This window comes from Gallus gallus, chromosome 10 (assembly GCF_016699485.2).
Source record: "Gallus gallus isolate bGalGal1 chromosome 10, bGalGal1.mat.broiler.GRCg7b, whole genome shotgun sequence".
Lineage (NCBI taxonomy): Eukaryota > Metazoa > Chordata > Aves > Galliformes > Phasianidae > Gallus > Gallus gallus.
In genome coordinates this window covers 8,256,076-8,272,400 of record NC_052541.1, presented here as the reverse complement: position 1 = coordinate 8,272,400, position 16,325 = coordinate 8,256,076, and the positions used below count along the sequence as shown (strand labels likewise).

Below are 16,325 nucleotides of genomic sequence, written 5' to 3'. Positions count from 1 at the left end.
AACATCTGTGGAGTAAAAACAAGATACACTACAGACATTTGCACTTCTATATTGTTGTTACAAACTTATTTCCTGTACTGGCTACACGTGAAGTTCTTATTCATTCTGCTGAAAATTTTACTAATTTTCATATTAAAATCCACAAAAAGAAAACATTTCTCAGGCAGCTCATGTCCTCTTGTTGTGTTGCTGATAGAGAATTTTACAAATGTCCTTGATACTCTCCAAAATTAAGTGTATGGTGTATAAAATGTTAAATAGAGGAGGAAAGAAAAAAGAGACTCTTGTAAATGAAAAGACTAAGCAAGTAGTAGTAGACAACAAGTTGCCAACTGATTTGCTTGTATCTTTGCTGCAGTTGACTAATGAAGATAGTTATATTTAAATTTTTTCTTCTTCTGGCTTTTGTTGTCAGCTCTCCCATTTTGTTTACTTGTACTGTGATTCCAAAAACAGGGAAAGACATTTCAATTGATGTTAACAGGCACCCATAGAGCTACATCATCTCTTTTGTTTCAGTTAAGATATAAACATTCCAGAGTAACAGCTGCCTATTTTGTACTAAAATCATATAAAAAATGCTTTTAATTAATATAATGCCATATGCTCCATAAAGCCTTTTTTTCTTTTTCCCTTCCTAAAGGTAGAACTAGTTTTTATGGGACTAGTGCCAAAGCACATGAAGTATGCAAAGAATATTCTGAATTCTTTCAAATATTTGAAACCAATTCCAGTTCAATGTCTCCTACAACCTGTACAAAATTATGTTCAATTAACTTGCTACTGAGAACATAGCCTGAAATTGACTCATATGATATAGTTTAATAACCCACAGCATACTTCTACCCAAAGAATTATTCCCAAATATCACAATACAACTGAACATTATTTTCTATAATTTTAATCTTTACTCCGCTTATCTTGTATGATAAACTGTATTAGCATTGAAGTACCTCAAGTCTTTTCCTTCTCTCATACTTCTTAATGAGTTTTCTTACCAATAAATTAACTTTTTGTCTTATGTCAGTAAACAAAAATGTCTGATGTCACCACCTTATTCTGTAGGTGCTTATACACTGACTCACGTTTTCTACATCTACTGCAATTCTTGAAATTATTCTGACTTCTGACTTACATAAAGTTTTCCGCTTGGTTTCAAAATTTGAAGGTCATTTTAAGGCGTTTGAGACTATTTTAAATAGGTTCTTAAACCTTAGCTAGGAAGTGAACACAAACACATAGGAGAAGAAACAATCAACAACAGCTATAAATGCCATATCCTGTCAAATATGTAAGATCATTATATAGTATTCCAAGTCAAATATATTGTGAATATGTTGGCTGTGTAGAATAATCAATTCTGTTTGATTTCATAGACTTGGTTCCTTTTACAGTTATGATTTGTATTAAAAAGAGATAAAATATTCCTCTTTATTCTCCACAGAATTTGTTTTACAATCCCTCTGCCTTTTGGATTTGGAAGAGTTCCTAAATGCACTCTGCATTTTTACTGTAAGATTACTCTAACAAGAAGGAAACTGTCAAGAAAGCCTAGTCTTTAAGAGGGCTGTTGTTTGAGAACACCAAATATTTTGAAACAGTAATATCATTTCTCATATCACAATCAAGTAGTTCTTGACAAAGATTTATTCTTCAAGAGAGAAATTTGAGAAGTAGGTAGATGTATCTAGTAGCTGTTCGAGGATAAGTGAAAACAAGAGCCATTGTAAGTCTAATGCAGCTCAATTTCTAAACACCAGAGGTGGTTTTTAAATCATGTCGTCTTGTTTCAAATTTTCAGACCAGCTTGTTTGTAAAGACACAGATTCAGTTTTTATCTTCACAAAGCTGACCTCCTGATTTTGCTCTCAATGTATATGCTAGTAATTTTTCTACATCACTGCTAGTAAAGTGCTAGCAGCAATTCTTCCATTTCTCCTGTCAACCAAGTTTTATTTCAAGTGTGACCTTCTCTCTGTCAGACAAGCATCACTCATCTCTTATGATGTGTTAGCTTTAATACTACCTTTCAAACATTATCTGGTATCTCTTTCTCAGCTATACCTTAGCAATGCAACATTCTCTAGGATCAGATTCTGTAATATTCTGTTCTGTACTGGTAATTTCAGCTTTTCATTACCATGTTTATTATATTAGCTTGTCTTAATTTATGTTGTTATTTCAGACAGTGTAATGCACATCTTTTATTTGGTCTTGGTTTTCTTCATTAGTTTCCCTTTCTTAGCAGTTATATGCTACTTAGAATTGTCCAACTCAGACTATGCACTGCTTCTGACTGGGGCATTTTAGACATGTTATTTCCATGGAACAGTTACATTTTTTAATCTATTTCAAGTATATTGTCTAAAGGGCTTCCTTCCTGGAATGGCATAATTATCAGTCAGTTTGACATTCTTGGAACAGTTTGCTAGAATTAAAGATTAAAATGTTACTTTGAGTGAATAATGAACTTTGTCGTTTTCCAATTTGGTGTCATACAATTAAGCATAATTACAAGAGAGGGAGATTAAGATCATATGCATAATAACATCTTGATCTTTGCTAGTATTTTGATTTTTTTGTGACCCTACTGCCATTTTTGTGCTATAGGGAGGAACTTAAACTAAATTTTTGCAGTCATGAAAGTGCATTATGATGTTCCACTGCTCAGAAAAGTGCAAAACTTAATGCCACAAGGCTTGAAGGATCACTATGACTGGTGGAAAAAAAAATAATCTTTTGAACATTTTTTGATGGAATTATCTCTAAAAGCAGACTGATCAGGTTGTTTTCTAGGTATATGTTTGATTTTCTGATGGTCTCATAAAAGATGAGATTTAGATTTGAAATAAGGAAAAAAATATTTATAATGAGGGTAGTTGATGCTGCAAGAGTTTGCCTGGAAATATTGCGATTCAGATCATTTGTTAATTTGAAAACGATTACTGAAAAGCTCAGCGTTTATAAGATCTGTTTTCTCACACTGAGCTTGTACAGTAATTACGCAGCACTCAGACACTTTTTGGAAGTTTTACTTGACTGACTTCAAACAGTGTAAACTGATATACAGACAGAAGGATACTTGTGGACTCATTTGAAGGAAAGCCAAAAAACTATTCTCACTTTCCTGTATCATAGGAATGGCTTACCACAATGGATACATTTTCAACAGAAGCCAGTATTTAGGGGGGATGTTGAAAATTATACAGCCTTTCAGTATTTTATTTTATTTCATTTTTTGTTCTATTATCAACTATTAGGAGTACTGCATAGGACATGTTCTTATTTGGGGAAATGTGATATGGTAACAGATCATCATGTATTCTCTGCTGCACTTAGTGATATTTTCCCTTTTCTTCTTCTCTGTGTTAATTAAATTGTTGTCATTAGATATATTTAAATAGAAAAATGGAAAGTAGGGGCATTGTAGCACTACAGTATCTTTTAACCTAAGTTAAAACAGGGTTTTTTCTCTCTTTACCTTATTTACCTAAGTAATTATTCTCAAGTTTGAAACTGGTAGACTAAAAGAAATATAAAGAGATATCTTTTTTGCCTTCTGTTTTTCACATTTGTAAATATAATTTTCACTAGCAAGTAGCTGGATGACCGTTCTACTGCACAGGTGTATGTATATGGAATATACTGGGCAGAAATAACATATTTTGGAGCTATTTTATTTTGGAGCTGAATTTTATTTCTAAACCTGGTAACACTCCCTGCACTTACCTGAAATAATGGAATGCTTAACAACAAGGCTATACTGATATTTGGGTATATAGTGAATCTTCGCATAAAACATAGCCTAAGGAGAGAGAAGCTAATTTAAGTGAATTAAGAAACATCCCGTAGGGTTAACTAAATGAACCAGTGTCACACTGTTCTTAATACATTCATAACTTCTTTAATGTTTCTTGTTTGCCATGGAATGGGTAGATGGAAGAGAGGAGTTACATGAAGATAATCTCTTTTAAGTAAATCATTGTCATTCAGCAGTATAATCGGCGATGTCTACTCTTGTACCCTGAGACAAAAGTACATTCAGTGGTCTCTTACATAATCACAATTCACTTCCTATCTACATCAAAGAATGCTGCTGTCTGTTCTGGCAGTCTAATGACTACCAAAGTGAATTGCTTAGTGATTGTACACTTCCCAATTTGGTGCTCTCAGACACGTAGAGAACACTTCCTTAGCTCAGATTATTTCACTCAGGGTGAGTTCAGAGGAAGCAATAAATGCTGAACTTTTCAGATCAATTTTATTTCTGAAGTTGCAGGCAATTCTCAAAATAAAATAACAAAGATGCCCTCAAAATTTGTTTTGGGGAATTTTGTGCCAGTTGCCTGCTTCATACAATTACTGTTGAAAAAGGAAATAGAAATGTATTTGAATTGAGAAATAATTACATCTTTTCGAAGTACCAACTGCAAAGAAAAACAAGTTAAAAAAAACACTGTAGTACCTTGTTTCCCTTTCTAATTGTTGATTGTTACTCTCCTTCCTAGTTTTAGGAAAAAGCAAAATTAGGTTCCAGTAAAGGAAGTGTAGTGGATTTAGATGAAGCTGGCTGAAACCAAGGAGAGGTAAAGAAAATTTCCTATGTCCATCTCATGTTCCAAAATACAATATTCCATTTAATGTGGAATGCAAGTCTAAATATTTTTGTATTTTTAATATAACTTTCTGAACAAAAGCCATCTGAATTAAGCATATAACTCCTCGTGATTCTTTAGGTAGCTGGTAACAAAATTTCTGTTAACTGCTAACTATTTCAGCAACTGCAAATTATTTAAAAGTTCCCTTTCCCACACATAATACTAAGATTTATTATGAGTCTTTAAATTGAATATTTAGTTATGATTAGATATTCTTGGAGGAAGATACAGATTGCATGAACAAATTATGGTGAGATTTCCTACCTTCCAAGTGTTCTTCTGTCTAAAACTTCCCTCAGACCCAAAATTTCTCTTCACCTTCTGCACTGTGCCTTTTCTGAGTTTGAGAATTAGTTCCTTTGATTCACCTGTCCAGATGCTGTTCCAGTGCTTTGATATATTTCCTCATCTTTTTTTAGTCTCTGTAAGCGCATATCCCATTTTGCCTCCATGGTCAGACAGGTTTACAATGTAGTTACTCGAGGTTGCTCTTACCATGTTTATGAAAAACCAAGAGTGATTTTGGACTGGGATCCTTTGGTTCCAAAATTTGCTGACAGTGGATTGCTAGCCCATTCTCTGTATGCTCTTGGAGAAAGTGTAGCTAAGCATGTCTGCTGTTGAATAAATTTCACAAATAAATGACAAAAAAATGCAAACATAGAGGCAAAACTCATTTCTATGAATATACTCAATCAGATGAGGATAATTTGACTGCTAAAATGTTATAACTTAATTTAGTCAAGAATGAGGCTAAATTAAAAAAAAAATCTAATATTTGTGAAGACAAGTGGGGAAGATTAAATAGGGGAGATACCTAAATAGTTCACATTTCACCAGGAAAAAAAAAAAAAAAAGAAAACAGATTTTTCTAAAAAAACCAAAGCTAAGAAATGATGCTGTGTCCCCATTTGTATTCAGAAGAACGAATTTAGAACGAATCAATTCATAGCAAGAAGATATTCAAATTACATAGAGAAGTGCTTACTCTCTTTGTACTAGATCACAGAAGATTTTAATGCCAGTAATAGTTATAATTTAGTATTCTATATTCATATTAACTTTTCTTTGAGACAATAAGCAGTTCATTCTCTTAGATATGCTCTTTCTAAATGGATTGCTCAAAACAGATTTGAAAGAAAAGCTAATATCTGCAGACAAGCATAAGAAAAGGGCAAATTTTCTGGACTCACAGTGGAGAAGGTCTGCTGCATAAATTGTCTGTGGATTCATGTTTGGTGTTGGCATGCTGTAATAATATGTAGTAGCCTGATCTCTTAATTTTTTTTTAATAGCACAAAATCAGATACATCTAGCTGGTAAAAACACATTTCAAACAACTAATGTCCAGTTTCTATTCTGCCCATTCTTGTGTACATGCTAGCCTTGACCATAAATGTAGGCTTTAAAATTAGTGGCACAAAAATGGCCTATGATTTTGCTGGATTGTCAATGCTTTTAGGAGTATACACTTTCAAACCTGACGATAGCTTTTTCTTATGTATATCTGAATGTGTTATTTTCTTATGGCTAAATTTTTCTAAAATATAAAACATGATGTGACTAACACAAAAATAATCATTATGTAATACACATATTTTGGGGTATCTCCAAACACCTAAAAATAGCTGAACAATTTTGAGGGCCTGTAGAAAATGTGTACTCTGTTTGTGGAAGAAAATGGGAAGATCAGTAAAGTGCCAAAACAATGAAGTTTTGTGTATGTACTGTAGTACGAAGTATCAAAAGACAATTTATTGATGGAATACTGTATATAAAAACAATTATAAATTTTCCTGTGTTTCAAAATTGACAAAACAATAAAGTAAAGCCTTGCTTTCCTGTCAACGGATACTTTTTATGTGATAAGAAATGTGAATGTATCGCATTCTGCATTGAACAATTCATAATGATATATACCATACCTTAAACTTGCGCTGTTGTAATTCTTATGTGGTAAAATTTAGCTTTTTTCATGGTAATTTATATCATTATGTGATTAGTTGTAGTGAAATTCAGAAGAATGTGTGTGTATAAATCCTTTAGGAGAAAGTCCTTATTTTATTTTGAAAATTGAGCATCACTTTTTAACACTTCCATAGTATTTGTTTATTGGTACTAAATATATATATATATTTTAAAAAGCTAATGGAATGCTGTGGAAACATGAGAGTGCATAGACTATATGTCTCCATACAGTCCTGCAGTATCCAACAGCATCTGCAGGTCTTATCTGCAGAAAATGTCTTTGAGCTTCCTTAAAATGCAGCAAGAGTGAGTGGACAACACTGAAACAGCTAAACAAAGTGTTAATGCAGTTTGTTTCTGCACTAGCAGATTAAAACTATAACAGTGTTTTGTAGCATGAGATACTTTTTCAGAAACTGTTTTTTCTAACCTATATTTCCCTTCTCAATTCTCTTTCAGACAGCGGTTCTGTGGATGAAAAGGTTTAAAATTATGTATTTGTGATAGGGATCATGCATTTCGTTGATACGTGTTTGTGACCTAGCTGAGCTGGTTTTTTTTCCTTCATTTTAGTTGTGAAATTTGCATGTTTTTTCCATCTTTTCTCTCTTTTGTTCTCCTTTGAGTGTATTGCATTTTAAGTTGAATAACCCTCACTGTTGTGCTTATTGTAATTGTGACCATAAGGGTCTGCTACTGTCAAACATTGTATCTGAGATTTTTGCCACTAATTATCACCTATGTTGCATACACCATAAGACATGAAGGGCAAGAATATTTGGGAAGTGATAGAAAATATTGCAGGTTCTCCCACTGTATATCATTAAATGTTGAATGTTACTAAAATGTATTCAGAAGCAAGAGTTAAAATAGCTTTGGCCTGGAGCTGACCCTTCTAAACATTTTTTCATAGTAGATGTTAATGTTTGGTACAGTTAAATTTTGTCCAAGACTTATTGAAAGCAACTGAATAACTGTGATTTTTGCTTTTCTTTGAAGGCTCGGATAGTAAGTGGAAGCTCCTTGGATACTTCTAAGCTATATGCAATCCAGGCATTTAGTGGGTGAGTACCATATGAATTTTAGTTATATCAGCAAAATAGTCTCATAATGTAATAGTAATTTTTCTAAGGTCTCTTCTTATAAGAAAATAGGGTTTTTTTTTGTTTGTTTGTTTTTTTAATTCTCAAAAGTCAAAATAAATTAATGAAATAATTCAACTGCAGGGGTCTATTTGAGGACAAAAGTTTTTGCCTCTTTGGTTACGAATCTGTGGATTGATTTTTGTGTCATTTTAGTAAATGGGCTGTAATATAAAAACGTATTCTAATGTTTGAAAATTGAATGGAAAAATGGAAAAAGCTCTTTCAGTGGCTGAAAGAGAAGGAATATGACATGAACTTGCAAGGTTTGATTGTCTCCAGAAATCATAATGAAAAGATTAGAAGAGGGAGAAAAAATATAGAGTGGGGACAAAAGCAAGCTACTTAAAGAGAAGTGGATTTGAGTTATGGCAAATTAATGACTGACTAAGCATAAATTACACCACTCATGTCATAACAAAATCTCTTCATCCTATGTAACCATCAGTCTTGATTCTGTCACATTGTCATTCTTGCTGTTCCCTCAAAGTCTGTGTCATTTGTTTCTTACTTTGGCATCATCAGCATTCCTAATTCAGACATAAATTTTTCTCCTGGGAAATACTATTATTTATTATTGAAATTAAAGCATTTTTTTCTTTGCTATAGGCTAGTCCTTAGTGATCAGTATAGGAAATTCAGTAAGGGCCTTGGTTTTAATCTGATTTTGTGTTACAGAGCAGAATAAGAGATGGGAGTGAATTTACAATTTCTTGACAAAAGTAGCTTTTTCTAGCACAAGAATGCTTTATATGCATGACGAGTTTTATTCATTGCCAAATAACAGAGCCCTGACAATCTCATGTACATTTAATTTTCACAACCTCCAAATGTTATTTTAATAGTATCGTGCTTCTGCTGAGATTTATAGATGCATCTGGAAGGTGCATTTGGGGGGGATCTACCTCGATCTTTATGTTCATGAGAGGAAAGAATTTTAAGATCAAAACTCATAAATCAAAGACACTTGGTGTGAAAATATAGATTCAGATTTACTGAATTCTCCTTGTTTCTTGCGTAGCTGTCCCATGAAAGACTTTCTAACCCAGCATGTGATGTAAAAATAAATTTTCTTCATTTTATTGGCAGGGTTTTTATTTGGACACTACCAGATGCAGATGTGTAGGTTGGGGGACAGTCAGTTATGCATTCCTGCACAATCCTTGTCTATGACATTATACCTGTAGAAACAATCAGGTGAAAAGTAGTAGAGATGATTAACCATGATCCAGTGATGATGTAACATGCTGAAAGATCACAGCTATGTACATATCTGGTTAAAGAATTAAGATAAAGACAAAGATTTTGAAATGTTTATGGTAAGGTACAATCTCATCACCTTCATTAGGGTGTCACAGATGTTTGAGTATTTCGTTCAATCAGTTTCACCTCTCACTGCTCCAGGATGCTTATATTCTTGTTCTGATTAGAAGCTGTGATCCTATGACAATGAGAACCACAGAGATGTATGTGCTCAATCAAAGTCTTCATTCTATTTTTGCAAATGGTATTTTTCTTCTGGAACTTAGTCTCCAACTTATACATTCTCATAAGCTTTATGTAAATTATTTTGGTACCAGGGACACAGTTTAGTGGGCAATTATTGGTAGTAGGTCGGTGCTTGTGTTAGGTGATCTTAGAGGCCTTTTCCAACCTTAATGATTTTATGATTTAAGAGGCCGGGAAATGTGTGCAGCAGTTTCTGTTTTCCATCTCAGTTCATTTCAGAAACTCATAAGAATGTATAGAAAATGAGAATTCTTTGTAAAAGTGATCTATAGCCTGGAATAAAATAGACCTCAGTGTCTATGGGTTCTTCATTGCCTTCTTAAACCTTTGATGGCCTTTTTATAAAGGTTGATATGTCTCAGAACTAGTTAAATAATAATGGAGTTCAGTGATAGTGTTTTCCATATAAAATAACCACAACTTCAAGATGTTTTTTGTTCTGTTAGATTGTGTTATTTTGTTTTAACAATGAAGCAATGGTGAGTACTTGTGTAACTGGAATTTGCAAGGGAAATAGAAGTGTACACCAAAATGAAGAAGAGTAGGCAAGAATCAAGATATTATACATACAGAATTACTCCAGAAAACGCTGCAGGGAGAGGAGTAAGATGTAAGAAAACTAGAGGAGCTCTTTAAAGACTGTGCAATTTTTAGGTAATAATAATTAAAAATATATAAAGAACGGTAAAAAAAAAAATCACACATAAAAACCAACAGAAATTCTATTTGTTCTGCAAATGCATAGGTAAGAATTCTGTTGATCTTCTGTGCAAACTTAGGACCTGTTTGACACATTATCTACGTAGGTCACACTGAAAGTAATGCCTCCTATTTATTTCCATGGAAACTACAACAGGTACAAAGAGAATAATAACACTATTTGATGGAGCAAATTCTCAGCTACAAAACACTATTTTTTTAACAGTCACAACCATTAGTTGATTTGCACAGGTGAGCTGATTGGAGCGCTTTTAATTTCATGGTGTAACAGCTATGCATGCCTGTCAGGAACATGGCTTGTTTTTTACGTTGTCACTACTGCTGAAATGCACTACACACTTCCTCACCATGCTCACATCCACTGTTTCATCTCCATAAACATTCAGCAAGTGTAAATGAATGTCTGTGGGTCCCAATTTTTTCTGCATGAAGGAATTCATTTCCGCTCCTTTGCTTCATTTGCACTTCCACATTATACACCGTTCTGTCAGACTGTGCCCCTCTGCTGTCATCTGCCTCACAGCAACAAAATGTAATGGAATATTGATGGGAAGGTTCAACCTCTGCTGCCGTATCACCAGCATCTGCCTCTAATGTCTTGGGTCAACATAACAAAATAGAAGGCATTATTTTCAGAGCAACTCTTGAATGTCTTCTGTTTAGTGACGTATTTTTTTTTTAAATAAATAAAACATGTTTGGTATTGTAGGGGCACTATATGTCATATTGTGAACAATAGCTCTTCTTTTTTTATAGTTTTTAATAGGCAGTTACTCTTTGTTTTAAACATTGCCCTTGCACTTGCCTTCAGCATAATCTTTACTGGCTAGCGAGCATTTACTTGAAGATGGGTATTTTGTTCCCTCCAGGTGATATACATCTTTGCACTAGCAGACAATAACTTGCATGTTCTTGCATGCTGTCAGTGTTATTTTTTTCACTCAATTCCAGGATCATAGATGGAAATTAGAATTACAGACTGCTTCTCTGGAGTTTCAGTCTTAATGATTTTTTTTCGGGAAAAGTAAATAGCTTTAAAATCCCATAATCTTCTATGCTCCCTATGATTCTAAAAATTATTTCTTAACTAAAATTATAAAATATTAAGCATACGCCCGGTTCTAACAAATGCTGGTTTCCAAGGAAATGAGTTTGCATTCATTTTCACTGTCATTGAAGTTCCTCTCTACCAACAGAATATTTGATCTTTATAATATAAATTGCTGTATCCCAAGTGAATCAAGATATTCAGCTGAATGTCACTTAGAATAGAATTGCTTCATATTATTTTCTGTATGGCTTATGGATATTAAAGTAAAAAAGTGAGAATTTTTATTTCTGAGAACCATTTAGTAAATCTAAGGTGAATCAAAATGTCAATCGAGATAATGTGTGATGTGGTTCCAACCTCCCAATTCTCCCAAAGCTTCTTCTAGACAATTAAATATATCAAGTATACTACAGAGGGTGTCATACAGAGGTACAGTTTCCAATTACAGAGATTCAAGTAGTCAAGTAGCTGATCTCTCTGTTTATATGTTCTGAAAGGAAAATGCATTTGAGTAAATTATCTCTTGAGTAAACCCTCATCCACAAAAAATGATATGTGTTTACATAAACATACATACGTATCATCTGTCATCTTTTTCCACCAGACAGGCTACTTACCAGTTACACAACAGAAGGTATTACGTGTTTCACTACCAGGATATGTATCTGTACAAAATTGCCAGTCTTGGAGAAAAAAATCTAATTTTATTGGAAGATATTACTGTTTTCATCAGAGCCCATCTTAGGTGCTTTGATTATAGCTTTCCAGTCCTTTGTTTATCTGCAATAAAGAAGAAAGAATAATTTCACTTGAATGAACAGCGTGGACCTGATGAAGGCTGGCAGCATCAGACTAAATGGGATATTGTTGTTGCTGCTGTGACTAAGTGAAAAGGATTTATTCTAATGTTTTAAAGTCATTCACGTGACTTACTTTAACCTCTTTCACAATCTTACTGAAAGCTTGTATCTCTGGAGAAAATTTTTCTTCATAACTTGAGTACAGATAGGCATGATCTAATTTATCATAAAATGTCATGTGACACCAAGAATAAGGCAGATTTGATTCTTTCTGAAATCTTCCACTGGAACTGCACTCTCCTTCCATTAAAATGTATTTATGCTTTTCTCTACTCTTCATCCTCTTGTCCCTTGGGTGACATTTTGAACTTCAGAATTCTTCAGCTTCCAGTGTAGTTTAAAAATAATAATAAAGAAAAATAATAATGAATAATCAGTTCTTTATCATTGTGTGTCTGATGGAGATGAAGTGAAGCCAATTGATTGCATAGTATAACAGCTTAACTGATGATTATTTGTGTGTGCGCTGAATGCATTGCTGTGTTCTGAACAATACCTAAGAGAGGAAAAATAGTTCCATACTAAAGACTGTGAAGAAATAGCTCAGGTAGAAGTTATTAATCCACTGCAAGGCCATTGGTAGGAAGGCAGCTAGTTGTCATCCATTCCTTACTACACTGGTGACCAATAATGTGACCTTCTAACACCAAAATATGAGTAAAAACATACAGCTTCAGCCTTTGTTCCCTTATAAGGCAAATAGGTATATTTTCTAATCACCATTGCTACTTTAAAACAAAAACTTAGTTCCTATGATGAACTATTACCTATACTACCAACAATTTAGAGCAGAACTCTTCTGAAAAAACATTATGAATTCTCCTCTGGTTATAGGATTCTCAACAAGATGAATGGCTAACAATTTTGTCAAATATTTGTTAGTGTTGGGGAAATTATTGATCTTTCTTTTCTAAAGACTGCTTGCTAAACTTTAATGCTTAGAAGAATTAAATTTCTTCCTATAGCTGGAAAGTGGTAATTTTAACTGTACACACAGAGCCTGTATGTAGTACTTAAGAATGTAAGCATTTAAGCTCCAGATTTTTATTTTCTTTACCTTTTCATCTCCTACAGATCTGGCCGTGGACTATATGGAATTGATAGCATGCCAGACCTTCGCAGAAAGAAATCTTTCCCCATTGTTCGAGATGTGGTAAGTAACTTCTGATGCCATGAAAGCGTCCGTTCTTTTTTTCTGTTCTCTAGATCTAACTTTTGATTATTGCTGTGTATGGTGCATGTTTGTCTACAACTGATTGTTTTTTGGGAAAAAGTATCTTGAGAGAATGGATAGAGATCAGGAAAGGTCAATGTTGCAGTTGTTATACTAGTTAAGTCTGAGTATCTCATTGAATATTCAGATAATATTTGTGAAATCAGACAACATGCATGTTTTGAAGTAATAAACTAATATTTATGTTGAACTAGCTTACGTGAAGAAGCTGTTCTTGAGTACTTGAGCTATTAACTGGTTGATTTCTTATGATACTGAAAGAGGAAAAATACTTTTAAAAGGTAACATCGGCTTCAATATGAATGTTTTAACGACATGATTTCAGTGCAAGATGGGATATGTTATTTTAGCAGTCACTGTAGGCAATAATAATCTAGGTAAATACATTCCAGAAAGTGGAGAGGGATGGAAGTCACTTTAAGATTTATTTTGACTTCTAGTCTAAACAAGATTAAGTAGTATCCCTCTGCACTGAAGAACTTTAGGTGCCATTCACATTCCTCTTTTTGTTTTTCTGAAGTACAGAGTTCATAATTCCATAAAATAAATATTTAGTCTCTGGCGGCAGTGAGCCCTCAAACCAGTTTCTCATGGTAGGGAAATGAAGGAGAGTCAGCTAAAGTAAATTATTAATATGGTTGTCTTCATCCTTTCCGAAGTTATGGCTTATTTTTTCTCAGTCTCTCAGCCATGAGACATCATACAATCTGCATCACAACAAGAAAGCATAGCAACAGTTTTAGAGTAGAATTCTTTCTGAAATCAATCAAAAGTTGAAATTTGTGGCATAGTAGAGCCTGTAGTCATTGAAACCATCTTTCTGACAGTAGTTACTCTACTGCAAGTTATGTTACACAAATGTAATCTACAGTTCCATTGTAATAAATTTATAAGTAATATAAAGCACTTTGCTTTATTTTTAATTATTGGAACTGTTTACAGATAAATTTTTCTCATTATAAGCTCAGGTATCAGAATCGTAATTATCCTTGTCTTTGAAAAACATAATAACATCAAAATGGAATTAAAAGATGACATTGTGTAAAGATGGAATAAAACTTGCATTTGATTATTCTAATATAATCAAAAGTATTGTTTACTGTTTTGGTGTCCAGTCATTCAAAGATAATTACTGCTGAAGAAATTCCATCTTATAATTCTGGCTGAAAGATTTGTAAAACTGCAATTTATTCTGGAATTTAATAATTGTGAATGTGTAATTTGTCTCTTAACAGTATGTTATCTAGCTATATGTAATTTTAAAACAGCAACTTGTAGTACATCTCTGTTCTGCTGCTGTAAATCTAAAATAAGTTTACCAAGTTATGAGAAACTTATTTCAGATCTAGGGTGAAATATTGAGATGCTATTTATATTTGAAAATACGTGCACTACAAGCAATCTCCTTTGAGCTTTGAGATTTCATTACCTTGATTTGAAAATAACTCATTTAATTTAGTAAATTAATTCTTGAGTCTTTCTAGGATCTGATACACTGTAAATGGTCTTTTTCATGTTTACTTATATGACTATTTCAGAGACATAAATATAATACTACTTGAAATGAGTGCTAGTCTCTTTTGACAGTGAATGGAATAGATATCAGTTAGTATTTTATAATAAATCAGACAAGTTATTAACATTCTCTAATTTCTTTCCTATTATGTCTGGATTTTTCAGGCTATGGTAAGTGCTTTTATATTGATAAATATTCTAACATATTCAAAATAGGTCTCAGAAATTTCATGCATGTCCTGCCTTATGCTGCAAAATAGAGAACTTATTTTATGATCAAACATTTAATCACAAGTGAAATTATGGCTTATGTAGATGTCTTGTCCTCTACATCATATATGCTAAAATTAGTAGAAAAAGTTCACATTTATCTATGCTATCCAAATATCCTTTCTGATAATGTAAGAAGATTGTTTAGAAACCAGTCGTGTCCTTCTGGAATTGAACGACCTTATTGAATAGCTAGAGGTTAGAAGTGTTCCCTAATTTGTAATACTCTTGTTTCAATCAATTGGATTATTTGTTCTCTCTTGTAAAATATATATTTCCCACCAGAGATAAAGACATTTGGGTATTATGGTTTAATTTAGTCTGACAACTAATTAATGGCACATGGAAATATTTTCTCTTTCCATTGACTTCTGTGTCTGTAAAGGTCCCTCCTTTTTCTCCTATTCCCTTTGCACTTCCTGTTCCTCTGCATAGTTGCCACATTCTCAGCATGTTATCTACATTTTCAAAACGCTGTACAATTTCTTAAGAAGATATCTTTAACTCCTTTTGTTTCCATAACTTCACATTTTGATAAATCCAGTTTTCATTTAAAATGAACACTAAGAAAGGTAAAGACCTAGCAGCCTACTGAAGAACCTATTCCAAATGAGATACAGAGTGGAAAATGACTTGCACTTAGACTTATGGCTACGTAAATTCCTGATATTGCTGGGTTATGTTTTACCAAGTTATAACTGCTTGTCTGGAATTATCAGTATTTCTTAAATATTAATAAAATAATTTTGTGACAGTTCTCTAATATTGTTAATTTACACGGTCAGTGATGTTCTTTTGTGCCTTGTAATGATTTGAAAACATTTTTTAAAAAAATGATAACAACAGCAGCCTCACTAGCAGAGATTAAAAGTTCATAGTTAATGATGACAATGTAGGGGTGGTCTTCTGGCCAGTCATGAACAAGGTTAGCTAGCCTTGTTAGTCTTTGCTTCTGTCAATGTAAGGGGGGTAAGTAGTTTAGAACAGTACCTTTCCCCCCCCTTCCCAAAAAACCATACATACGCCAGCACCGTGTCTGCCTTTCCAAATAATGGAATCTAGATCTTTAGAGAAATGAATTACCTCTACTTGCTGAAACAGAAATAGTTATGAAATAGTGCAGCTTTTAATGTTGAAAATGGAGATTTGTGACACTCTCCTCCACTGAATAGCTTTTGTATTATGTTAAAAAAAATAAAAATAGAAGCAGTATTTGTAAAGCATTATCAAATATTTTGTTGTAAACATGTTGATTCTTTTTGGTGCAAATGATCAATAGATTCTGTTGAAGAAAAAGCTTGTGGAGGAAAAGATGAGCAGCAAAATTGAAATCAATTTTAAGAAAAAAAAAATGAGTTCTACGTGGCACAGCCTACATTTGTGAATAGCTGAAGAATG

At 33.2% G+C, this 16,325-nt stretch overlaps 1 protein-coding gene across 2 annotated transcripts in view; it reads left to right on the top strand.

The window, feature by feature from the left end:
• Nucleotides 1–16,325, top strand: part of UNC13C (unc-13 homolog C) — a 141,331-nt gene that overhangs the window by 33,391 nt on the left and 91,615 nt on the right. Inside the window, exons 4-7 of one of the 2 annotated variants that reach the window (XM_040706919.2) lie at nucleotides 7,086–7,108; nucleotides 7,626–7,690; nucleotides 12,983–13,061; nucleotides 14,823–14,828. In XM_040706919.2, coding sequence (XP_040562853.1) covers nucleotides 7,086–7,108; nucleotides 7,626–7,690; nucleotides 12,983–13,061; nucleotides 14,823–14,828 — 173 coding nt within the window. The remainder of the gene's footprint in view (nucleotides 1–7,085; nucleotides 7,109–7,625; nucleotides 7,691–12,982; nucleotides 13,062–14,822; nucleotides 14,829–16,325) is intronic. The other variant, XM_040706923.2, reaches the window with a different exon arrangement.